The 27,637-nt window shown below is 32.6% G+C and overlaps 2 protein-coding genes across 2 annotated transcripts; both read right to left on the reverse strand.

Annotated features, from left to right (window-relative positions):
• On the reverse strand, nucleotides 6,427–7,302 carry LOC109350442. Its single transcript, XM_019591679.1, has one exon. It carries the CDS (start codon nucleotides 7,075–7,077, stop codon nucleotides 6,427–6,429), a length of 651 nt encoding a protein of 216 aa, XP_019447224.1. The 5' UTR covers nucleotides 7,078–7,302.
• On the reverse strand, nucleotides 23,476–24,495 carry LOC109349796 (transcription repressor OFP8-like). The gene has a single exon (XM_019590782.1). The coding sequence runs from the start codon at nucleotides 24,379–24,381 to the stop codon at nucleotides 23,488–23,490; it is 894 nt and encodes a 297-aa protein (XP_019446327.1). The 5' UTR covers nucleotides 24,382–24,495; the 3' UTR covers nucleotides 23,476–23,487.

Below are 27,637 nucleotides of genomic sequence, written 5' to 3' on the forward strand. Positions count from 1 at the left end.
TCTCCTTTATTTGTACAATTACTTGTAGAAGCTTTATCTTGAGCTGGGGCCTAGTTAAGGTAAGTTTAATTTACTTATGGAACACCACTTGCAACTTGTCTTGTTCAATCATTTACACCAATCCTTACTCAACATGTTCAGTGATTCCAATGCAAACATGTTTCAATTAATTTCCAATTTGGTGAAATCTCTCTTTCCTTATCTTCCCGCGTTGGGGAATCCCTCAATTTTTTATTTGTCAATCACTCTCAACATAAAATAGCTATAGAATTATTTATTGGAAAATATTTTTTATGGGATGAAAGCTCATTTTCAGGGTTGAATTGGACACTCATATTTCATGTCTCCCAGCTCAATCAAAAGAACTCATCCTAGAGGACGAAATCTATTTTTATAACATAGTTTCTTTGCTAATATGTAATTAATTAACAATACTTTTTGTAATAAACTAAATATTGCTGCAAAATCATAGCTAATTTGTAAAATTCTTGTAGCCTCTGGTAGAGGAGAGTTAGAGTGGAGAGAAAAGAGTGAGAGAGAGATTGAAGAAAAAATGCAAATTTCTCTTGTTTGGTTTAGAAGAGAGAAAGAGAGGAGAGATTAAAAAGTATGTGGGTCTCACAAAAAAATTTCTCTCCTCCTTTGGTGAGAAAGTGGGAGGAGATGAAATTTTTGCATGCAATGACATAAATGTCCTTCATTTTTTTCTCTACTTTTTAGTTTTAAATATTATTATGGACATTTTTGTCATTTGAATCATAACACCATTTCTCTCTTCTCAATTTCTATTCAACCAAACAAAAGATAAAGAGAATAAAATATTTCTTTCTATTCATTTTCTCTCATTCTTCTCTTATACCAAACATCACTAAAATCTATTCTATTTCTCTTTTTTCTCTTTCTCACCTCTTTCTCTCTCACTTATTTCTCTCTTCTTATTTTCTCTTGTGCAACCAAATAAAACCGTAAGGAGGTGTAGGATGATGATTACATGATTTGGTAACCTAAGACTGATCAAACAGGATAAAGTAGCTGAACCTAACTTGTTTGGAAAATAAGATGTGGTTTAATTTTCTAGCAATTTTGTTGTCATCATGTAGTCCAATCACTATATATGTGTAACCTATGGAGTCCAATCTAATAATTGTGAGATACATTTTGTCAAATTAATCAGCTGTAGTGAAGAATAAACTATAAATCTCTTGAGAATGGGTGTAAGCTATATGGAGAGGAACATTATCAGAGAATTAATATCCATTAGTCAATATTTTGCATCTTTTACAGTGCCTTAAAATTTCTCATCATTTTTTCTTGTGTACGAAAAATCTAGCAAGCCAGGGGAACTGTTCATTGTGGAGAGAATGGAAGTGACAATTTATCATGCATGCTTTTTTAATTCAAAAAAAAAGATATTATTGTTTGTGGTGAACAATGAAGTCAAGTGAGCCATGATGGTAATAATAAGGTATATACTAGCAAGCTAGATGAATATTCCTAGAAAATATGCTCCTTTATTCATTTCTACCTCTTCCATTTTACCATTACAAACTTATTTGAGAGAGACATAAGTGAAAGAGTGGCTTCCTTATTTCCTTACACACCAAGTGACATTGACCCCATGTTCTTGGAATAATAATATCAATGGGTACCTGTGAACTCTTCTATACCCTAAGAATGAGGCCAGGTGCACTCACACACACATATTTATATGAACAAAATCTTTAATCATTTTTAGCATGAGCTTGTCACTGAGAGATTCATGGCCATAGTACTTTCCTTCCAGTTCTTTAGTAGTAGGTGGAAGATGAAATGGAATCCACCATGCTTGGAGGAGAACCTTGGAATCTGTACTTATTACTCATGAATCATGATGCTCAATTTCTTGGATTTTACTTCCAACTCCAATTGTGTACTTGCAATCTTTTCCTTTTATGTATTCACATGGCAATTGAACCATGTGACCAAATTTATGAGGATCATGACCCAATTTGAAAATGGGGTATAGGTGTAGAACAAAACCCAAAGTATCTCTTCATTCTAAGATAGGCTTTCATCCATTGGAACCAATAAAACATGCATGGGCCTTAAACCAGTGCGTTCTTGGACCAGCATGTAGGTATCTACAATTCAACACATACTAGTTTCATTTAGGCCTGCACAGAGAAACTTAGACTGTAATTGAAGGAGTCACATTCATTGTCTTTTAACTGAATTTTTAATATTAACCCATTATTTTTTTAAACAAATAATTGAAAATAGCCTCTCTTTTTTAATATTTTTTATGTTCATTCCTTTTTCATCATCCACTTCATCTCCTTTACGAATCATCTCCATACTTCTCATCCTCCACAGTATTAAAACCTTAAACCTAATAGTAAAATAAATTATGTAATAACCATCATCCATGATATACATTTTGTCTTGCTTGCACCTGATTTTCAAAAGTAAAATTGGTGTAGAAGACAAGATAGTTGTTTTTTCTCAACTTTTTTTTATAATAAGGTCACATATGTTTTTTCTTATGAAAACACATGTGAACTTAAGGTCACATCACTTGCGGGGAAAAATAGTATAAACGACCTTGAGGTAATATCTAATTAAATAATTTCAAACAAGAACATGGTTGGAACAATATATACTACCAATATCATAAAAATAGCATTTTGGTGAAACAAAAATCAACAAGTTTAAGATATTGAGAAATAATTTGGATGAGGAGTTTGAAAAGGATGGAGAAGAATAAAAAAATGAATGTTGGAATGGGAGGGAAAGGAAGAATTAGTTTTTTTCCCTCTCTCTATAATCAGGTAATTTAGTCTTTTCCCAATAAAAGTGGATTATAAATATTAAATGGTGGAGTATGAATCTCAAAAACTTTCTTTTAACACACTAAAGTATCACCCCAACCCTCATAGGTTCAATTAGATATATGTCAAGACTCTAACTTTCTTTTGATAGTTCCCCCATGAATTTTGAAAAGATTGGAATATTTATCTAACATTTATACATAATATATCATTCATCAGTATCGTATTTTTTTTTTGAAAAATCAATAATGATTAAACATAAATAATTGATAATTCAACAACAATATATAAAATTCATATACTATCAGTGCATACATTTTTGCTCTTTTGAAAAATCGTAGAAATTTTCACAATTAAAAATAACATATCACACCAAATTTTCTAAAGTAATTCTTAGCCTCAAATATCTCTATTAAACTTAGGGGACAAAAAAAACTCTTACTCGTAGGTACATGCAGGTAAACTCCTACCTTTATTATATGTATATTTTTTTCTTTTACTTTGTTTACATTTTTTACCTTATTTACATATTTTATTGAATTTAGTGGTGAAACACCCTACAAATATCATTACATGTGTAGAAACATACATATTTTGCAAAGAAAATATATACTTTTTGTTAAGGAAATGAGAACAACAAATCACACAAATAGAAAACTTTAGTATATTTAACATTTTTGCTAAATGTTCAATCAAAAGGCACAAAAATAATTAAGTTTCATCTTATGCGAAACATAATAGAAGTAGGAAATTATAAATTTATTGATAATGTAGCAAACTTTCGTGTACTCATTATATCCGCGGGTACCATGAAATATCCACAAAAAACCCGCACATAGATACCCATACGAATTCGAACGGATATGAATAATGGTTTCATATTCCAAAATAGGTAACTACTATCCATATCTATTGCCATCTCTAATTACACCAGAAAATATGTAGAACATGATCATACTTTTTTTTAGCCAAGAAAATAAATATAATTTAATATTTTACTAATGCGTAATTGGTCCTTGACGTAAATTACCTTTACTCTTATTATATAGTAATTATTTTTTTAAATAAATGAATATATTCAATTAAAATTTAATATATGTGAGTTGAAAATATAGATTTTTTATATTATCATTATATACTTCACCTATAATATAAATTTAACACATACAAATATTTCAATTTTCTCATTTCCTCTTTAATTTTATGTCTTACGAGGATAAAAATATAAGTAGGGGTGAGCAGGACCCAACCCTACTCGCTTACTCAGCTTGGTCCGATTATGATAGGAATCGAATAGGATCAGGTCTTATCGAGTTTATGGTCAAGTTTAAAAATTAAATCTGGTCAATATTTAGGGTCGGGTAGGCGACAATCACAATCTGAATCCATCTTATGGTTATTTAGCTATCATGTTTGTATTTGTTGTGAAGAAGATCTTGCTCCTGACCTTGAAACGGTTTTGATGAAGACACCAACATCACCGAAAAGAAGAAAAGGAAGATGACTTATGAAGACAAATGAAGATAAAACTTCAAGACATTATATTAAGTCTTTGTAAGTACTTCTATTCTAAACTCTTAAGTACAAGTATATACAAGTATAATTGCTCAAACTATTTTTTAGAAAATGTGAGACACTTTTAAAAGACTTAAAACATTTTTCAAAAATAGTGTGTAACAGGTTCCTTCATTGAGTAACAGGTTACATGTGTGAGAAAAGAGTTATCCAACTGAAAAACTGATTTTTGAAAGCTGAGTAACCGATTACTCAAAATAATTTTTAAGTATCTGTTGGACAGAAAGTTTGAGTAACCGATTACTCAATGTAAAATTCAAATTTCAAGTGGACAGAAAGTTTGAGTAACCGATTCCTCAAATGAGTAACCCATTACTGAGAGCTGTTGGAAGTGTTTTTTAGATTTCAAAGTGAAAGGTGTTCACTCCAAACGAAATCTCTTCACTCCAAACAACTCATACACTTTCAGAAACCTTCAAAGAGTATTTGTAAACTCTATATAAAGGCTTAAACTCTCACACAAATATAGAAGAGAATATACACAACTTTCATACAATTTTCTCTCAACTCTCAAAAGCTCTCACACTTTTTCTTAGAATTTATCTTTGAACTTTTTGCAACTTGTTCTTAAACTTTCAAGTTAATTTTGCAAAGTTGCTTCAAGTGTTTCAAAGACTTTTACAAAGAGCATTATATACTTCTATATATATATTCAGAGTTTGGATTGCAAGTTACATAAGTTTCATACTTGTAAAGGCAATCTGCCATAGTTGAATATTCTTAATTCTTGTAAATAATTCTTTCTTTCACGGGGTGTGAAAAGAAAGGGGAATAGATTCACTTGGAAATGTGTTTTCCAAGGGTATAAGAATTAGGGAGTGTGTAAGGTACATAGAGATCTCGGGGTGAGATATTGTAATTACAACTCATAATTCTTAGTGGAAAATCTCTTGTGTGGCAAGAGTACTGGATGTAGCCTTCGGTGGACAAGAAATGTGAATCAGTATAAAACTCCTTGTGTACTCTCTTCTCCTTATCTCTTTCATTTTATTTCTTATTATTTTTCTGCATATTGTTCCGTTGCACTTTAACTACCATTATTTTAAGACAACTAATTCACCTCCCCTTAGTTGCACTCTGATACTTACATGTGTCTCTATTTAATTATGTACAATGTAATTAATGACATATCTTTGGTCCAAAGTATTATTGACTCTATAATTTTTCATGATATATACATGATAAACAATATATATACATATATCATTTCATATGTCAAATTACTAATATATAATAATAAATAATATTGAGAAGACTTTGTCTAAAATATGTATGTATAATATTTCATCGGGTTTAGGGTCGTGGTCGAGCTTAAAGACTGACCCGGTCGACAATTAGAGTTGAATTAGCTTCAGTCTAGGGACGACTTCAAAAAATATCTTAATTAACATTTATGATCGGATAATGTACAAGTCTTACCCGTTCAATACTCACTGTAAATTTAAAAATTGATATATACTTTATTGTAAACTAGGTTATTCTTTTCAGGAGTGTGATTATTTAAATAAACAAAAAAAACACAATTTAATAAGATAAAAGACCTTATGCGTCTCCTAGGGTGAGGACTCAAGTCCCTTTAATTTCCGCAGATTGTGCTAATAAATTTTAAATGTTTCACCTTTAATCTACAAGTCACTGTCTACACAACAATCATATGTATCTACTTTTTAGAAGCAATGCGATTTCTAAAATGTAGTAACAACTTTCATATAATCTATGTGCATGCCAAATTGAAAGATTGATCAACTAAAAAAATTGATGAGATAATTTAATTTTTTGACACAATTCACAAATCATCAAAAGTAAAATGATCTAGGAGGGTACGAATTTCATAAACATCACAAATTATGGGAACCAATAAGACCTTTCTGGTCTCAGCTTCAGCTTAGAGTTCACACTTGGAGGTGTAATAGTAATAGAACTTGGAGGACCACAGAAATGTAGATACATTTAAAAAGGTTATCTAGTACATCACTTCTTCTTAGATGAGTCTAGAAAAGGTAAATGTGCATAGATTTACTCTCACAAGTAAACAGGTTAAACTTCAAGTTACAAGACATTCAACCTTGTTATTGCATCGAAACTTAGCCTCCAACTCCAAATACATTTCCATGAAGAATTTATCCACAATTTCAAGATATGCAGGGCAAGTGAGTCGAGAATAGTAATGAAGAACCTCTTCAATATCAAGTACATAATCCACATTGCTCTGGTCCAACTTCTCCAATTCTCTCAACTTCTTTTCCACCATAGAATTGAATAATGAATCTTCATGCCTTACCCTTTGATGGGTTAAGTTCCTCTTTTTGTTGTCATTGTTACATTCCTCTCCTTTCTCCATTCCACCCTCCTTCATCTCATTCCTTGCATTGTTCAACTTCATGCTAATTAAGCTTTCATTGCATGCCTCTTTTTCTTGCTTTGTTGTGCATGGCAACACTGCTTTCTTCTTGCTTCTTCTCCTTACCTTGTGATATTTTTCTGCATCCCATTTCCCAGTGAAGTCACTGTAGAACTTCTCCAAGTCCTTATAACTTGGGTTGCTGTCCTTATCCATGCCACTAACCACAGCCATAGAATTGTGTGGAGGGTTTTTGGGAAGCTTTTGGTAATGTGCAATAAAGAGACTCTTGAAGCTATGTAAAGTCTTTTGGAAGAACTTCTTGGTGTTGGAAATGGAGCTTCTTAGTAGCATTTTTGAAATGATGATGAAAATTATAGTAATAGTTTCTGTACGTAAAAGATTTTGTGGTGTGTACTTTGGTGCAGAGAAGGGAAACAACAAAGTGAATATAAACTCTTATGAGGTTGAAGTTGGATATTATGATCAGTGAAGGTTTCTTTATACAGATGACAGAAACAGCAGAGGAGCCATAAATTAAAAGATTCTTTCTAGCTTTTCCTTTTTGATGATCAATGGAAAATCACTTTTCAGTCATTGGGTTCCTTTGCTTTATTGTTCTCTTTTGTCTTCACACGCTCCTTTGCTTCCTTTGTTTTCTTTCTGCTTCTTAACTGGACCCTACACTCTTCCTCGACCCGTGTTTTAGGTGAAGAACATCTTATATTAGGTATACACATCAAGTTTTAATATTTCACCAGATGTATGATTGATGTTAAAGAAATATATTTTAATTAATATAGTTTAATATATGTTAGTACCACATTAACACTATATTACTTATCATTTTTTATAGAAAATTGTTAATTATTAGTATGTTATTATTTTTGTTGTGGGTGAGACTCTATTCTCAATCTCCTCCACTCTTACCATCAAACCATCTTATAATTCTTTTTTTTTTGTTAATCGTGAAACTTGAATCTACATCCTCCTACACTTCATTCTTTACAATCTCTTTCTTCGCCATCAGACCACTTTATATCATTTATCATTAGTGTTTAATTTGGCATTAATATATCATTTATTATTAGTGTTTAATATTTTTATTAGAGAGTTAATAACTATAATGAAAGTTGATGCATCAAATCTTAAAGTGCAATCAAAATTATTTACTCTAATAAACTTTAGTAAAAGAAAAATCACATAATACTCTCCACTCATTTCATTATATGAATAATAGTATTATTTGAATAATTCAAATTATCTTACAATAAATCAAATTATATTGATTTATTATTTTTTAACTTTTATCTTTACACACATCTCTAAAATAATTTCTAAATAGTTAAAGAAAATTTTCAAATTGACATAATGAGATTGTTAGATGTTGGAGATTTTGACTAGTTCCCATTTTAGAATCTTTTTATGCTAGTAATTATTTTGTTATACAACTTTTGATGTAGCCTTTTGTGAGAATGAAAGGAGCGGCTGTTTTGAACAATTTTGTTCAATATTTTATTGCAGCTTTTCCTCCTAATCAAATTGATGATTGATTGGGTATATTTACAATGTTGGGTTTAAGTAGTTTATTTTTCGTTTCCCATATACAGGAGGTAATATTATTTGAGCCGGAAACATTTACGGGTGTGTGGGATTAACTGTCCTAGCAGATATTTTTTCATCCATAAAATTTGAACTCGAGAAATTGCTTAAAGGAAATTAAACATATACTACTTGAATTAACTTCAATCGGTACATGTTTATAGCTATAAAATTGTAGTTATTATAACTGTGAGGACAAATTAAAAACTAATAAAGCTTTAAGATGTGTCCTTAAAATACAGAAAACATCACTGTTTCTATGTGTTTACGACGTTAATTTTACACAAATTTTGATCAAAGGTTATCATATTATTACCTGCTAGTGTTTGGACAAGTGGTTAATTGCTAAAACGTCCTTCTCCACATATAAATTACTTTTTTTAACAATTTAATTTTAATTAAAAATCTATAAAAAGACATAATTAGAACCACCTTTCACTCATCATATTCTTAGACATTCAACACAATTTCACTCAGGATCCAACTGAATAAACTTTTCTTCTCCAGAGTGAAGTAAAATAGACCCTCTTCTCTTCCATCGAACTTGGTGTGAGATTGATATAACTATATACTGTTCACGGCTATGAGAAGGATGGGATGGAGAAAGTGTAAGATCCTCATGGGTTTGGGGATGGACTCTAATTTTTTTTAATTAATATTTTTAATCACACAAAATAATATCAACCATTATGATATGGCTAATTTTCCCTTTAAATCTGAATCCGGTTTACTAAATAATCTGATCTTCAAATTTGGCCAAATTTATCAACTTGTTGGATAAGTTTGATGGTGAGGACATTAATTCCTCATGTGAAATAAAAATTTATATATATAACGTATCATTTACCATCCACTAGTATTATTTATATTTAAAAATTAATAATTATAAAATATTAATATTAAATAATACAATAACATGTAATAATATCTTATACTATATGTGAATACATCTTTTTCTTATGTAATTTTAGTGGTCCTACTTCAAAGTCTCCAACATCATCATCTTGTTTGTCATTGGGATGGGGTGGCAAAAATGTTCTATGTGTGCAATGTATATTAACAATAATAATTTATGAATGATGACAAGTATTATAATATGTATTTGCTAGTATTGTCATCTTTATATATTTATTTTAAGTTGGATTTATATATATTATATTTTTTATTACTTTGACATTTCATATAATCAAATTTATTATTATTTTATAATTAATTTTAGTTATTCAACTTAGTGACAAATTTATCATATATGTATATATATATTATTCATATCATAATTATTATATATATTTATTATAACAAAATATATAAATATATAATTAAATTTAAATTTTTATTAGATATCCACTATCTATAATGGAACGTGTAAATATGTGCGAGTATAAATATGAATACACATTACCACTACTACATTTTTGGCATATGGCAACGCCTCCACCTTCAACGCTTTTAAAACCGTTGTCTAAAACTGCAATAGGCCACAATTTTAAAACCGTTGTCTATTTGCTATATTGGACAACGGTTTTTGATATTGTTGTCGTAATTGTCACAAAACCGTGGCCTATTGTACTTAGGACAACGATTTTGGAACTGTTGCATTTTTATTATATTGGACAATGGTTTTTGATATTATTAGTATAACTGTAGCGTATGAAACGATAAGATTATATTTTTATAATAAGTGCTTATTCATTGTAATGTAAGCCACAGTTTTGAAACCGTTGCCTATTGTTCATTTACAAAAACCGTTCTCTAATACAAATAGATAATATACTAAAGCAATTTACCAAGGTAATAATACTTCAATTTTTAACTTAACAAAAAGAGATATGGTAATCTAGTAAACAAAAGGCAAAGGAAAAAAATTAAAACAGCGTATGAAGGGATTGAAATCCCTAGAGAAATCCTCACTTCTCTTCGGCGATGGCGATTTCACCATGGGAGAAGTTGTGGTTGTTTTTCTAACCGAAGCTTCTTCTGTTCATGGCGATGGAGGAAAGCGGCGGGAACCACCTATCCCACTGTGGCCCCATGAAAAGGTTACGCTACTTTCTCCCTTTTATTTTCTTCCACCCTCTCATTTTTGTGTGAAGAAAGTCAAGTTGGACATTTTTGCTTACAATTTAAAGTGTTGAAACGTTTGGTATTCTACTTTCATTTCCTCTTCTCTTCACACAGAGGTAACCGACTAACTTCTAAACCCTAAATGAAAACATGAAAACCGTATAATGCTCTTATCAAAATCAATGATTCTATTTTTATCTAAATTTCTTCTATTCATTTGGTATTCAGTCTCATCATGTGTGTTCTTAGCACCTTTCAATCTGTTGTTTTCTATTGTCTCAATGCTTAGTTGTTGACCATAACCTGTTTGATTAAATGCTGAAGTTTTAATTTACTATATTAGCTTACTTTGTTGCTTATAAACTTGTTCAATTTCATTGTAAGCTCTATTCTTTACAAAGGTATAGAGATATCCATGCTTATTTATAGATTGGTTTCGCCAAATTATGTTAGTAGTCATTGTTAATCCTTTTTTGGGGTAAATTTATTCTAATAGGTTGAAGCTGCATAAGTTTTCTTTACTGTGACTAAGCTTTTCCAGCCTAGAGATATATGGGATTAAGAAGCATGGTCTATTTGATAATAAAGGAGATTTTCCCATATGAAGATGAGGTAATATATATTGTTCTAGCTTGTTAGATTCATATGTCATATGTCATTATTGTCACCAGCTCTCTCCTGAAGGGCAAATGCAATTTGAGTGCTTTGTCGTATAATCCATGAAACTCTCCTTACCCAAATTGAGATATTTGAAACAAGCTATTGTAGATAAGAATCCAGTTGTTGCAAATGTTCCCATAGTTAGTGCCTTAGTGGCATTCATATACTCCAGGTACTACTATTTTCAATTTGTAATTATATATATTTGCTTACTCCATAAGTGTTTCTTGCTTATTATGTGTCCCTCTCTATAGACGAATCCTCAAATTGTAAAAAGTTGGAGCAATGAGTTTCAGGAAGACAATAGAGATGGTGTGTTTCCATAAGACAATAGAGATTGTGTGTTTGTTTTTCTGTCTCAGCTATATGTTGTTATTCACTTAAGCTCTCAAATGGTAAAATTATGTCAATGTTGTTTTGATCAATCAATTATATGATTAAGAATAATTAAACTAATTGTAAACTGACTTTTCTTTGAGCAGGTCAAAATTTGGTGCACAAGTCAAGAGAATAGTGTTGGAAATATAGACATGAAAGCAAACATATGTTGTGTCAAGTATAATCATGGATGAGGAAATTATATTGCAGTAAGTACATTTCATTAAGTTAGAAGAGAATCTATTGATTTAGTGTATTGTTAGATTTGATGGCATCCTTGTATTATCTTGTAATTTATCATTCAGCTGTTTAATCATGACTTCACTTGGCATTTCAAAGCAATATGCTTTATATTACATTATTATAATATTCACTCAGAAATAGTTCTGTCAACTAAGTGTATGTCTTTTGTAGTATTTTTAACAAATAGATATATTGTATGATTCTGTAATTTATATATATGTTAAGTAATTTTATCATATTCACAATATTTAAGTTGAGTGTGATGTTTGACATAAAAAATGTGTGATACAAGAACTTGGTGTAATACAATGACAAAATAGACAACAGCTACGGCAACGGTTTTTAATCGTTGGTATTAATGATGATGGAAAATCATTGCCTATTTTAAATTACTAAAGGCAACGGTTTTCAATTGTTGCCTATATAGACAACAGCTACGGTTTTAAAGCCGTATTATATAATCAATGGCAACGGTTTTGACATTTTCTTATGGGAAACGGTTTTTTATCGTTGGCGCTAATAATGAAAGAAAACCGTTGTCTATTTAAATGACCAAAGACAACGGTTTTAAAATAGTGTTGTCAAAAGTCAAAAAACCTTGGTCGAAACAAAAGGCAACGCCTTAGACTACCACAGTTACAAAACTGTTGCCTATAACAATGAGAACGGTTTTTTTACATTTGGCAACGGTTTTTAGCTGTTGTCGTACGCCAAAAATGTTGTAGTGTACCCACAGTTGTCTCACCTTGTTGCCATCCCTACTTGTCATTTTGTTTATTTTAATTTCATGATACGAGTATAGTCGAATTTCTCAATTGTTCATAAATGAATGAGTCCACCCAAAAAATTGAGTTTTTTTTATCGACAACAAATTGGGTTAATCAACATATTTTCTTTTTGAAAGAAATTATGGGTAATGTGTTGAACATAGTCATGAATTTGCATACACATTAATAGATAAAGAACCCTTGATGAACATCATGGTCTTGGTTTGAGGCAACATTGACAAATTTCTACATTGTTTTATTCTATATATGATGATTGTGCTTGATTAAGTGTGATTGTAATTTCTAATACTAATATCTAATAATATATTTAAAGTTGCCTAATACTCTCGTGATGGTGGCAAAATTGGCTGAACAATGTAAATCATCTTCCTCTTCTCATTATTTATTTGATTATTTGTTCTTAATGGTGTTGTTGCATAGTAATTGTGTCCGCTTTAATAACAAATTTTATTGAGATCTGTGATCGAGGAGCTATGACTATCGAGGAGATTCATTGTTACAAGGCATGGAAAGTGAAGACTCACTCATAAGTTAGATATAACATCTTGAACTAAAACCTTAAGGTACTAATTTTGTAGGTCTTTTTCACATATAAACTCTTTTACCCATTATATCTAATTTGAAATTTCATACCAAATGGAACAAAAATTATATCCATAAAAAATATAATTATCACGAGTAAGAATGGACATTGGCAATCATGTTAGAGTCATTGTTAAAGACTGATTAAAGAGTTTCAATTTGAGGGATGCTTTGACCTTGAATATAGTAGATATCGATAATCCTAAATTTCTTTGAGGCTTAAATATAATTTTGATACTTTGGTTTTGTTCATATGCAAAGTTTATCTTTCTATTTTTTCAAGCTAATATGGTCTCCATTTTTTCACTTATCCAACTTTAATCTTTCAATCAAATTAATAAAAGTTTAATGTGTGGCAAACAACTATTATAGCAACATCATCCATCTTCCCTTTTTTAATATAAACTTATGTAAGTCTTAGCTTCTTGAGTGCAGCAGAAAGTGAAAGATCCAAGAGAGAAAGTCTTTATTAATCTTTGCAAAGAAGAAAACGTACACTTGCAAAAGATAAAAGAAGAGAAAATATTCATACACCTTGCCTTGAGAAAATAATGTGACCGAATGAATCTAAAGCTAAAAGAGGAAAATGGTTAAATTCCAACCACAACTAAACTGCTATTATTAGAGTATGGGCTTAACTAACACAAGGGCCTAATACAAAAATAACAAAAGAAAAAGAAATAGAAAACAAGCCTAAGCAAAAACAAAAGGCCTAGTGAAAGAATGAAGAAGAAGGAAATCATGTTTGCTTGAGAGTCCCACCCACAACCTCAATTTGGACGGTGTAAATCAGAGAGTCTCAACTTGGAAATGAAAATCTTGAAGGACTTAGGTGGAAGAGGTTTCGTGAAGGCATCGACAAGCTGGTCATAAGATGGAATGGGAAGAAAGTGAATAATTCCTTTTTGAATTTTCTCACGAATGACATGACAGTCAATTTGAATATGTTTAGTCCATTCATGAAAAACCGGATTGTGAGCTGAGTAAATGGTGGATCGATTATTGCAGTAAACAAAGGTAGAAGTTGAGGGTGGAAGATGACGGTCATTGAAGAGATAGTCTAACCACTGGATTTCACAAGCCAGAGTTCTCAAAGCTCGGTATTCTACTTTCAATGAGGACCGACTGACGGTGTTTTGTTTCTTTGTCTTCCATGAGATAAGGGAAGAGCCTAGAAAAATGTAGAATCCAGTTATGGATTTATGGGTGTCGACGCAACAAGCTCAGTCTGAATCGGCAAAGGCAGTGATTTTGAATGTGGAGGAAGAAGGGAAGAATAAATCTTGGGATGGAGAAGACTTTAAGTAGTGTAAAACCCGTAAGGCAACTTTGTAATGGATGGAGTGAGGTTGTGACATGAACAAGCTCAATTGTTGTACAACATAGGAGATGTTAGGCCTTGAGATTGTGAGGTAAATTAATCTGCCAACAAGTCTGCGATATGAAGAGGGGTTTGGAAGAAGAGAGCCTTGGTGCATTTGAAGTTTGAGAGCAGGATCATAGGGTGTGGATGAAGGCTTGATAGCCAAGGTTCCAGAGTCCTCTAGCATGGAAAGAGTTTATTTTCGTTAATTTAAGTGTATGCCTTGAGGAGATATTGCAATTTCAAGACCCAAAAAGTATCTTAAGTGACCAAGGTCCTTGATTTTGTAAGCATTATCCAAGACTGTTTTGACAGATTTGATTTCAGAAATGTTGTTTCCAGTAAGGACAAGATCGTCTACATAAACCAAGATTATTGTGAAGGAGGTAGATGATGACTTGGTGAAAAGAGTGTGATCAGCAGAGGATTGATGGAAGCCTAGGGAGGTGACTTTTATAGATAGGATTGTGTGCCACTCACGACTGGCCTGCTTTAGTCCATATAATGACTTATGAAGCTTGCAAACTAGAGGTGAGTTAGTAGGAAGAAGCCTAGGGGGAGGTTGCATATACACATCCTCATGAAGATCACCATGTAGGAAGGCGTTGTTGATATCCAATTGCTCCATGAACCAAGATTTTGTAGCAGCTAGAGCTATGATGACTCTTATGATACTGATCTTAACCACGGGTGAAAAGGTATCGAAGTAGTCTACACCTTCCAATTGTATGAACCCTTTTGCCACTAACCTGGGTTTGTATCTATCCAGGGTCCCATATGCAAGGTATTTTATTTTGTAGACCCACTTGCAACCAATAATGGATTTGTCAGGTGGTAGAGGGACTAGAGACCAAGTTTGATTGAGTTGGAGTGCTGCTAATTCCTTCTACATTGCTTCCTGCCAACAAGGGATGATGGAAACTTGCTTGTAAGAGGATGGTTCAGTAGTTGCAGTGAATGTTAGGCAAAATTTCATGTAGGAATGAGAACAATTAATATAGCTTATATAAGAGCTTAAGGGATAAGAAATACATGTTGTAATGAAGTTGTGTCTAGATTGAGAGTTGATGAGATTGCAATGGTAGTCTTGGAGATAAGAAGGAGATTTTCTAATCCTAGTAGAGTGTCTTAGGGGAGTAGTGTGGGTAGGAGGTGTATTTTGAACAGGAGGACTTATGGTTGGAGTTTTGGAGAATGGATAGGGTGTGAGAGGTATGTCATTGGTATCTGATGGTGGGTTATGTATCTAGTTTGGTTGTCATAAGTTATGAGTGGGTTTGTCCTTTAAATGTTGAAAAGGAAACTGGTCTTCATAGAAGGTAGTGTTCCTAGATATGAAAATAGAATTGGATTTGAGGTCATATAAGATATAGCTTTTGGTGCCCTCTTGGAAGCCAAGGAAGACATATTTAATAGCCTTTGGTTGGAACTTGGTTCTATGGGATTGCAGGGTTGTGGCATATGCTAGGCAACCAAAAAAACTTAAGTTGTCTAAGGTTGACAGAGTATTGTATAAACACGGATATGGACTTCTTTGTAGCAGTAGAGGGGTAGGAGTCCTATTTATGAGGTGGACAGAGTGTTGCATAGCAAAATTCCATAGTTTATGAGGTAAATTGCATTGAAAATAAAGGGCTCTTGCAACATTGAGAATGTGTTGATGTTTTCATTCAATTACCCCATTTTTTTTGGGAGTCTCAACATAACTTCTTTAATGTATGATTTCCTTATAGGCAAGGTAATCATGCATCAAGAACTCAACTCCATTATCACTTATGGGGCATTTCAGTTTGCTGTCAAATCGAGTTTCAATATAGGTTATGAAGTTAATGAGGTGAGGTCTAGCTTCAACCTTAACTTTTAATGGTAAGGCCCAAGTGAATCTAGTATGGTCATCTACAAGAGTTAGAAAGTATTTATGACCAATCAAAGTATGGACAATATATGATCCCCAAATATCAACATGCAATATCTCAAAGGGTCTTATTACAGCAGATGTATTATGAGCAAAAGGTAATTTGTGTTGTTTAGACATGTGGCAAATATCACAAGGAATAAAAATATGCTTAACATGTATGAAAGGAAACTGTTTATTTAGACTTCACAAAACAGGATTAGGAACATGACCTAGTCTTAAGTGCCACAGACTATCATTGTAAGCATTGTTAACAGAAGAAATAAAATTTGACAGTAAAGTTCTGGAGTGATCAAGATAAAGCATGAATAATTATTGATGAGGCCTAGCTAAACCAATCACTTTCTTGATATGGTTCTGCAAGATTAAACATTGTTTTTGAGAAATAAGCAAGTACATTGTAGATCGTGCATTAATTTGTTAACAGAAAAAAGATTAACATGGAATTCTGGAACAAGAAGAACATTAGTGAGGGTGAGGGAAACATTAAGATGCATTGTGCTAGAAATGCATATAGAGACTGAGTCGCCATTTGGCAAGGTAATGGTCAAAGGTGTTATGGACTTGTATGTGTGAAAAATTATAATATGAGAAGATATATGGTCTGTAGCATTTGTATCCAGTAACCATTCTAAATTAATGTTACATGTTGTGTTAGGAGAACTAGTTGTATTAGAATGAAGTGTTGTGTTCACTATAGAGTTAATGGTATGTCCCTTTTTTTTGGATTGTTGCACAATATCAAGTATGCCTTGCATTTCATCTTCAGTGAATGTTCTGGTCTTGGCTTGAGGTGTCATGGGTGCTTGAAAGTCATGATCAGTAGTGTCTTCTTTGTCCAGAGGGAAACCAGTGGTATGATTAGCCACTTTGGTTGATTTATTGCTTTGGTAACCAAGGGTACTCATGTTTAAGAAAGTAAGTTTCAATTGTATGGTTTGTCCTTTCACCAAAGGTGCAAAATTTATTCCCTTGATTTCTACTTGGTCCATTTTGCCTATTTCCTCTACCTTTGTAAGTATAACCCCCTCTGCCCCTAGAAGTGGAGATGGTAGTGTTGCCAGAATTCTTGGGAAATGGTTCTTATTTGGAGTTATTGTGTAAGATTCTAGTCTTAGCTTCTAATGTAGCGAGGGTATGGAGGTTAAACTGTCTTTCTTGTTGGGCCAACATGGAAAAGGTTTGCTGGTGTTTGGGAGATGATCTAGTAGCATAATTTATGATCTTACATGAGCATAACGCTCATTTAACCCTTTGAGAAATCTGATTACATAGGTTTGCTCTCTATAAGTTTTGACACACTAAATCAGTCCACAAGTGCATGGTGTGGCACATTTGCAATTAAGGATAAGTGTAAATTCTTCAATCTCCTCCCATATGTTCTTCAATTTAGTATAAAATTCTGATATAGTAAGATTATCTTGATTTAGGCGATAAAAATCTTCAAGAAGTTCTGCAATTCGAAACATGTCTCCTTGATATAACTTTTTTTGAAGGTCATTCCATACTTCAACGGCTAAGTTCATCCAGATGATTGATTTCACTATTGATTCTTCTACTGAGTGTTGTATCCATGATAAGATCATGGTATTGCATCTTTTCCATGAGTGATACATAAAATCACCTAGTAGAGGTTGATGAAGGTTGTCATCAATGAAACTTAGTTTGTTCTTTGAATCTAGAGCTAACTTCATTGCTCTCGACCATGAATGGTAGTTTGTTCCATTCAGTAGGGGTGTCACCAGGATTTTCAGTCGAGTGAAGAAAGTATGGATTGACATATTGCTCGAGAATAAATTGGTTGGCCATTTATGTGAAGGGATGAGGAAGACAGAGAAAGAAACTGGAGGAACTCTTGATAGGAGAACTTGTGGAGAAGAAGTAGAAGATCTTGAAGATGAATCAGAGCATGATATGCTCTAATACCATCTTAGCTTCTTGAGTGCAGCGGAAAGTGAAAGATCCAAGAGAGAAAGTCTTTAAAGAAGAAAACATATACTTGCAAAAGATAGAAGAAGATAAGGTGCAAAATTTATTCCCTTGATTTCTACTTGGTCCATTTTGCCTATTTCCTCTACCTTTGTAAGTATAACCCCCTCTGCCCCTAGAAGTGGAGATGGTAGTGTTGCCAGAATTCTTGGGAAATGGTTCTTATTTGGAGTTATTGTGTAAGATTCTAGTCTTAGCTTCTAATGTAGCGAGGGTATGGAGGTTAAACTGTCTTTCTTGTTGGGCCAACATGGAAAAGGTTTGCTGGTGTTTGGGAGATGATCTAGTAGCATAATTTATGATCTTACATGAGCATAACGCTCATTTAACCCTTTGAGAAATCTGATTACATAGGTTTGCTCTCTATAAGTTTTGACACACTAAATCAGTCCACAAGTGCATGGTGTGGCACATTTGCAATTAAGGATAAGTGTAAATTCTTCAATCTCCTCCCATATGTTCTTCAATTTAGTATAAAATTCTGATATAGTAAGATTATCTTGATTTAGGCGATAAAAATCTTCAAGAAGTTCTGCAATTCGAAACATGTCTCCTTGATATAACTTTTTTTGAAGGTCATTCCATACTTCAACGGCTAAGTTCATCCAGATGATTGATTTCACTATTGATTCTTCTACTGAGTGTTGTATCCATGATAAGATCATGGTATTGCATCTTTTCCATGAGTGATACATAAAATCACCTAGTAGAGGTTGATGAAGGTTGTCATCAATGAAACTTAGTTTGTTCTTTGAATCTAGAGCTAACTTCATTGCTCTCGACCATGAATGGTAGTTTGTTCCATTCAGTAGGGGTGTCACCAGGATTTTCAGTCGAGTGAAGAAAGTATGGATTGACATATTGCTCGAGAATAAATTGGTTGGCCATTTATGTGAAGGGATGAGGAAGACAGAGAAAGAAACTGGAGGAACTCTTGATAGGAGAACTTGTGGAGAAGAAGTAGAAGATCTTGAAGATGAATCAGAGCATGATATGCTCTAATACCATCTTAGCTTCTTGAGTGCAGCGGAAAGTGAAAGATCCAAGAGAGAAAGTCTTTAAAGAAGAAAACATATACTTGCAAAAGATAGAAGAAGATAAAATATTCATACACCTTGCCTTGAGAAAATAATGTGACCGAATGAATCTAAAGCTAAAAGAGGAAAGTGGTTAAATACCAACCACAACTAAACTGCTATCCTTAAAGTATGAGCTTAACTAATATAATGGCCAATACAAAAATAACAAAAGAAAAAGAAATAAAAACGGGCTTAAAGAGAAACAAAAGGTCCAATGAAAGAATGAAAAAGAAGGAAATCATGTTTGCTTGAGAGTGAAGGTACATTAACTTTAACAGGAAGCCTAAAGTTGAATAATTAAAAAGCATGAGAACCAAACCCGCCTAAAAAAGTCTGGAATGAACTCCACATGTAAGCATTGTTTATGGATGAAAAAATACATTTAAGTCATTGATATATTAAAAATTCAAAATCATATCTATATTGTAGTAAATAATACTAGTATGCAACTAGTAATTTATCTCTAATCCAAAAGTAAACCTCGTGGTTTATAGGACAAATTTCACAGCAATGGGTAGGATAGCTCAATAATAATGTAGCACCGGAGGTCCATGTTCAGAAACTGACACCCAATGCAGATAACTAATTGGCCCTTTTTATGGCCGAAAATTAATTGCACATATTTGGTTTGTGTGCATTGACAGAGAGATTTGGGGCTCAAGAACCCAAAAAATGCGATCATTAATGAGAGTGGCAACTGAGCCAAATACATAATGGATTCACTCCTAGCAGACATTCTTTAATCTTCTTTCCGTTTGAGGCAAATAGTTATACACGTCATTGGCCTTTAATGAAGGTCATGTCCTACATTGCCACAAAAACTAATAATACTTGGAGATAAAACAATTTCCATTTTTCTTTTTTCTATCATGCATGTGATGTTACATTGCTATCATAGCTTTGACATATCAGGGTAATTAGGTATAAAAAAATTAAGCATAGTAGCTAGCTATACAGTCCCCACTTCTAATACAAAAGATAGAAACGTTTTGGTTTCATATTCTTTCTGCAAACCCTCATAACAGTTTTCCCTTACATTTTCTCATTCCTCTGTGACTTCTCTTTCATTTCAGTTTCAAGCAGCACCTATTTGTATGACATAGACGTGTGTGGCCAAGGAATTTTTATCTGGTTACATGGCCGAGGAAAATTAATTTATTACATTAGGTCTAGAATTCAAAATTCTTAATTTTTTCATTTTCCATTAGGATCATTTAAAAATACTTTTTACTATCTTTAATTGTGTCTTATATGGTTAAAGGTACAAATTTAGAAATGTAACTAATATTCTAATGTTTATTTCGTTTACTATATACTTTTATTAATTAGGTAGGACCATTATTGTAAAAACAGTACTTACTGTTTTTTTATTTCCTACAAACACCCTAATGAAATGGAGATAATATAAGCACATGTTTTTATTCTTACACATAAATTCAATTCTAAATCAGATCACATATTCACATGTTTAAAGTGGGTCGATCCTCTTCTAATTGAAATAATTTTGTTAAATTCAAAAATCTCATCTGGCTACTTTTTATTTCATTAGTTTGTTAATGGTGCAGTCTATAGTCGCATCAACAACTCAACATACATATTTGCTTCACATATTATATTTTATATGTAAATGGATAGTCCAAGATTCCTTAATATTATTTTGAGATCTCTCGGTCTTTGAAGTTTATGGTGAAGACAAACATGATCTCCGTCACTGGGACAATGTCTGATGTTAAGGGTGTCTTTGTTTTGTTCATTCTCTGTCCCTTCTTGCTAAAAGATAAAGAAAATACATGATAGATATGAATTTGGATAATAATACGATTCTAACATGTTTCTACAAAACAATTATGTATTTTGCCTCTTAGGTGTGCTAGTGCCAACAACATACAAAATCAACAAACTAATTGTTTTTATCTTCCTCTTTATTTCTCGGGTGCCTTTACTTGACTTGAAAATTTTGTTGTCCACCGGCATGTTGAGAATCTTTCATTATTGAGCAACTGCTTTTTTTTTTTTATATAAAAATGACCTAAGCGACAATCATTTGGAAAAATTCAATGAATCTTTTTCGGACCTAATAATAATAGGATCACATTTCCTTTGACTAAATCGCAATTCATGAAGCATGAGGCAAATAATATTACTGCTATTCAGCCAACTATAAATCTTGGTACTCCAACTTGGTAATCTTAAATTAAAACAGGTGGATTTAAATAAAAGATGGGGGGTAGAAACATTTGCATCATGTAAAGCCTTTGCCTCTAGAGAATATTATATTACTCTTGCAGGTCAACATTGACTTTATATTCATCCATGTTTAGCTTGGATAAATTTTTTAAGGAAGAAACAAAACATAGAAAACTGTGAGAAACTCTTAAAAAAAATAAATGTTTCCAAAATACTCAGTATAAATACTTTGTACGTTTCATGGAATTTCACTAGCTTAGGAATGTAAGATTCTTATATTTACAAGAAGCTTTAGAAAAAAATGTCATATAAAATAGCATTCTCATAAATATTGTGAAGGACATCAAAATATTTGATTCTCATGAGAAATTGAGAATATTAGAATTCCATGAGACTAGTACATTTTTATTTGAAATAACATTCATATCTTCCTCTTTTTAACCTCATAATTTTAATAAAGGATCTTTTTTAAAAAGCAATTGCATTACAATGAATGTTTTATATGAAACAAATAAGACAATCACACATGAGAATGATAGAATGATATAACATTAGTCTTATATTTTTACAGTATTTTTTGAAACAGATGTTAAAAGTCCTATATATACCATTAATTGTTTGAAACATGATTACTGATTTTTGAGTATACATTAGTCCCTCCTTAAATGAACAAGTGTGACGGTTAGATTGTTAGAACAAAAAATATGTTAAACTAACCCCTCCTTAAATGATAATAGGTAAAATGTAATAAATACAAATTTAAGAAAGATGGGTGTTATTTCTACTAATAATTAAAGGATGGGTCAATGATGAAGAAAATCTCACTTAGTTAATATCATGTGGAAGTTATCAAATGATAAGCTACTAATGTGAATGGAAAGACAAAAGTAAGTTCATCTTCCTTTTCTCTCTTTTCTCGGGCACCCTAGAAAGAAATTGAACTTATCGATCTTTTTGTATTCTTTTGGCGCATCCAAGTGAAAAAGAATTTCAAAAGGACCAATTCAACAGCACGTGAGAATAGAAGACAGCTTTTGTGTTATCAAACACTTTCTCCTTCATTCAAATCAATACATAAAACAAGACATCACATCCCATCTTTATTAAGCTTCAACCTCAGAAGTCCAACCTAGTGGACATATCTTGTTTTCACATTTCCATTGAGCAATCTTTCAATCTTTCCCACAACGATAAATAATTAACTCATTTCATTGTTTAATATCTTGTCACTAAAAATGTTATTTTAACACTCCAATATAGCATTCCCTTAAAAGTTAAAACATCATGTAATGTAATGTTTTAATATGACTCACAATTTTCATATATTAGTTAATTTGAAATGAATATATTGTATCCGAGTATATCTTCCTACTAGTTAATGTGCGTTGCATTATTTAAGGAACAGAAATTGAAAATCACCTTGAAAATAATGTTTGATTATATTGAGAAATATTATATTTAGTCTTCAATATTATTTCTTATTTCTTAAATAATGGCGTAAGGCAAAAACAACCCTTAAAAAATTGGCACTACCACAAGCAGGTCAAGTTCCCTTTTTTAGGCCTTTTCACAATTTTACTACCACCTTTGCTAAGACATTTCTTTCTCAGCGTATCCATATCAAGAATCCATTGTCAGCATATCCATATCAAGAATCTATTCTCTAAGTAAAACAAGACAATAACAAAAGAGAGAACAAACATTGGATGAAGAACTTTCAGTTCTAGTTTGTTAAAGAGACAAAAGCCTAAAAAGAAAAGTAGAAATAGTAGAAGATAGAAAATATCATACATGCAAACTAAATACTAGTTAGAAGAACTAAACTAATTCTAATTTGCTTAGAACTTGAACAAAACACAAAATAACAAGAAGAAATTAAGAAGAGAGCCCTCTTTTTTGCCCCCCTAATATATATCAAAGCCAGTCGGAGAATAAAGTTTCCCAAATCTCTGTGAAAACTTCAACAATGATCTTATGATGATGATACAAATTTAGCGACAGAAAACACTGCAACAGATTCTCCAAATCTCGTGGCGAAAATATCTGCTTCTCCACTATCATCTCCACCATTGAAGTCCTGAAATCATTGTACGGGTCACTCGAACGCTTAACCACCGCGAACGTATCCTTCACCTTCCCATTCCCATGCAACGGAAGAACACCCATTTCAGATCCTTGACCCTTCTTCCGTTCACCGGAGTTGTTTTTCCGGCGGCGGCGGCGAGACCTTGAAGAATCAGAAGATATGCTCTTTGAGGAGAAAAGCGTATCTGTTTCATCATCTTCATCGCTACCGAAGCAATAATAGTCACCAAAGTTTTTGTCTTTAGCGCAAGAGTTAAATGGGAAAATCTCTCTTCTCTTCTGGTTATTGTTCTTCTTCTTCTTCTTTTTATTGTTCCTTATGTTTCTCTTTGAGTCTTTCGTTGTTTCTTCAAACCCAAAAACGGTGTCATCGAAGGGGGTATTTGGAGAAACAAGGGGGTATGATCTGCTGTTGTTGGCAAAGGGTGGTAAGCTTTTTTCTGAGATTTTGGGTCTTGGGAGTGAATCCTTAAACGACATGATGCATTGGTCGTTTGTGGTTTGGGATGTTTGAGACACTTTGGGTTTGCAAATGGAAGGAAAGGGTCGTGGTTTTGGGGAGGGTGGGTCCATTAGAAGTTGGTGGAAGGTGACACTGCGGTTTTGAGGTGGAGAGAACACTGCTTTTTCCATAACATCATTGAAGTTTCGGGTACTGCAGGATCCGAACGAAGATCGGAACATGCGGGAGATTCGGAGTTTGAGACGGTTTTGGTTTTCCATGGAAGAGAAAGAGAGTGAGTAGTCAGAAATAGAGTGATAAAGAAGAGAAGAGGGGAATGAAGAAGAAAGAGTGAGAGATTTTTGAAGGGTGGATAATGGGGAGGGAGAGATATAAATGCATGAGAAACCCAAAAAGTTGAAGTTGTATTAATAATGCATTTAAAATAGAAATAAAATAATAAAGGTTTTGACGTTACTTTATGCAGTTTAAACTACTCTTCTTCTTTGTCCCGATTGTCTAGTGATTGCATCAATGATAGAATTTTGATTTTTTTATACACATGTGTGTTTGAACTTTTAACACTTTTAAGTTTTAACAGTGGCCACTTGATTTACTTGATAATGACGAAAATAAAAATGTTATTATTATTTATTTTTGCATAACTTTGGTTGATGACTTTTCTTGACTTTAATTTACCAACTTTGCTTACACTCTCACATTAATCATTCATAGACAATTCTTTGATCATATAAATGTATTCTAAAACAATATCATTTTAATTGAGTTGGGATTCTCCATTAATGGAGAGGTAAGTATACTCAAAACAAGAGAAAATATAATATGATTTGATATTTTTACCCTTAAGATATAAGGATATAACAATTTTATCCCTGTATGTAAGTACAAAAGTGCTCACTTGCCTCTCCATTAATAGAGAGGATCCTAACTCGTTTTAATCATGTCTTCTTTAAAGAACTGACCAATAACCAAATTTATAGTTACCGAAGTCATGATCACCTTTCACAACGACCCCATTTCTCTTCAATTTTGTTCTTTTTTTACTTCATTTTCCTTCAGCACGGCAACATTTCCCTTCACCGAGGTTACATTTCCTTACAACTTCCTTCATCTTCGCCCCATTTCCTCCATTGTATAACCCTAACCCATTGTCATTCCTCGATTTACACTTTATCGTCTTTCTCTCACCCTCACCAAAATCCCACAATGGCTATAGGGTTACACTAAATGTCAATATTGTTATACTAATAATTTGGTCTAATTTCATCTCAAAAACTATAATGAAAATATTCCTCTATCACTATATGGCACAAAAGGTTAATAGTGAGCTCATCCTTATTTACATTGATTTGGGATGTGCTTATTGAGCATTTCCATTAACTGATGATACTGATGTATACTTTTGCAATGATATTGTCATACTTAGAGAATCGGGAGAGTAATTAAACAAGAAGTTAGAGATATGGAGACAATCTTAACAAACACGTGACTTTCGTATAAGTCGAAGTAAAATATAGTATATTGAGCATAAATTTAGTAAGAGGTGGACAAACTTTACCATGAATATAATATTGAAAACCATGTCACAAATCATTAGATTTAAGAATTTTGGATCACTCATACAACACAAAATGAAACTGATGAAGATGCAACCATATAACTCAAATGGGATGGATGAAAAGGTAGAGAGCTTAATGTGTTATGGGTATTGTAAAGAAATGAATTCATATGTTTTATTCCTCAATACTATATTATTTATATATACAAAAATTATTCCTAAAAATTAAACAAATTTGTTTACATATTACCTCCAGTTATGATTTTAGGATAATAACAACTTAATCAATCTAAACAAATTTGTTTACATATTACTTTCAGATTTGATTTTAGGATAATAACAACCTAATCGATCTAAGCAAATTTGTTTATATGAATTTGATTTGTTATTACTAAATTACCCACTCAAACGGGAGCATGAAGATTCAGAATGCTCAACTTGCCCAGGAAGGATTCAAACTGTGGTTTTCCCAAAGCTTTGGTGAAGAGATCTGGGAGTTGAGCAGTAGTAGAGACATAGGTTGGAACAATATTATGGTGGGGGACTTCATTACGAACAAAATAACAATCAACTTCTATATACTTTGTGCGTTCATGAAATACCAGATTTTTAGCGATGTTCAAAACCGCTTGACTATCACAGTGAAGAATCATAGGTTTGGTATAAGCGATGTCAAGATTAAAAAGAATCCATTATAATTATTTGAGCTTGCATGTAGTAGTTACAACGGACCGATACTAAACTTCAGCCGATTATCGAGAAACCATAGTTTCTTTGTTTTCCAAGAGATAGTGGATTGACCAAATTGGACCAGCCAACCAGTAATGGAGCAGCGTGTAAAAGGACAACTAGCCCAGTTGGAGTCGCATCATCTATGAAGCTGAAGATCACAGTTGCGAGAAAGCAATATGCCTTGACCAGGATTGCCCTTGAGAAACCGAACCACTCTAATGGCAGCTTCTCAGTGTTCAATTCGTGGTTCCTGCATGAACTAAGATAGCGTGTGAACACTGAATGAAAGCTTTGGACGTGTGAAACATAGATAAATCAATCGTCTAACCAATCGACGATAGCGTTTAGGGTTGACAAGAAGAGAAGAGTTCATGTAGCAAGAGATAGACGATGATTTTGATCTAATAGGGTGCCTAAAGGTTTAGCACCGATGAGGCCAACTTCATAAATAATATCGAGCGTGTACTTACGCTGACAAAGAAAAATACCTATAAGATTGCGATCAACCTCAATACCTAGAAAATACTTCAATGTGCCAAGATCTTTCATATGGAAGCATTCGTTGAGGTAGGTTTTAAACTATTTGATAGAAGATAAATCATTACATGCAATGATTAGATCGTCGACATAAACAAGAACAACAAGTTGAACCCCTTATTGATGCAAGGTGAACAAAGAATAATCAAGACATGATTGCTTAAATCCATAAGATACAAGTGCATGAGACAATTTAGTGAACCAGCAATGCAAAGCTTGCTTTAAGTCGTACAACGATTTGTTGAAGCTATGAAACTCAGAGAAACATAATGAAGAAAGTAAAGAAGAGATAAGCGTGAGTAAGAGAGAAATGGAAGAGTGTTTAGAGAAAAAGTGTAGAAGAATTAGTTGTAAGAATTGATGTTTGACTTGTTATTCCAATACACAACTCAATGAGTCAATTATACACATTGCTATATTTAGACTAACAAACTATAACCACTTTCTAACTATAGAAACTTCTAACTAATCCTTTGAATTACTAACTTTCTAACATCCTTCCTTAATTCAAAGAATTTTCAACACCAAGTCAATACAAAAACAGAAATGAAAAGAAACGACATTCCTCTTAAAGAGCCAAATCATGCTTTATTGAACCTCGACCAAGCCTAGCATTGCTCTCATTTTCTCAAATCTATCTCCTTTTAATGATTTTGTCATAGCATCTGCAATATGAATTTATGTCTTGC

Source organism: Lupinus angustifolius, chromosome LG06 (genome assembly GCF_001865875.1).
Source record: "Lupinus angustifolius cultivar Tanjil chromosome LG06, LupAngTanjil_v1.0, whole genome shotgun sequence".
NCBI classification, from domain to species: domain Eukaryota; kingdom Viridiplantae; phylum Streptophyta; class Magnoliopsida; order Fabales; family Fabaceae; genus Lupinus; species Lupinus angustifolius.

Coding starts and splice junctions, on each gene's coding strand:
- LOC109349796 (XM_019590782.1), bottom strand. CDS start 24,381: ATGGAAAACCAAAACCGTCTCAAACTCCGAATCTCCCGCATGTTCCGA.
- LOC109350442 (XM_019591679.1), bottom strand. CDS start 7,077: ATGCTACTAAGAAGCTCCATTTCCAACACCAAGAAGTTCTTCCAAAAG.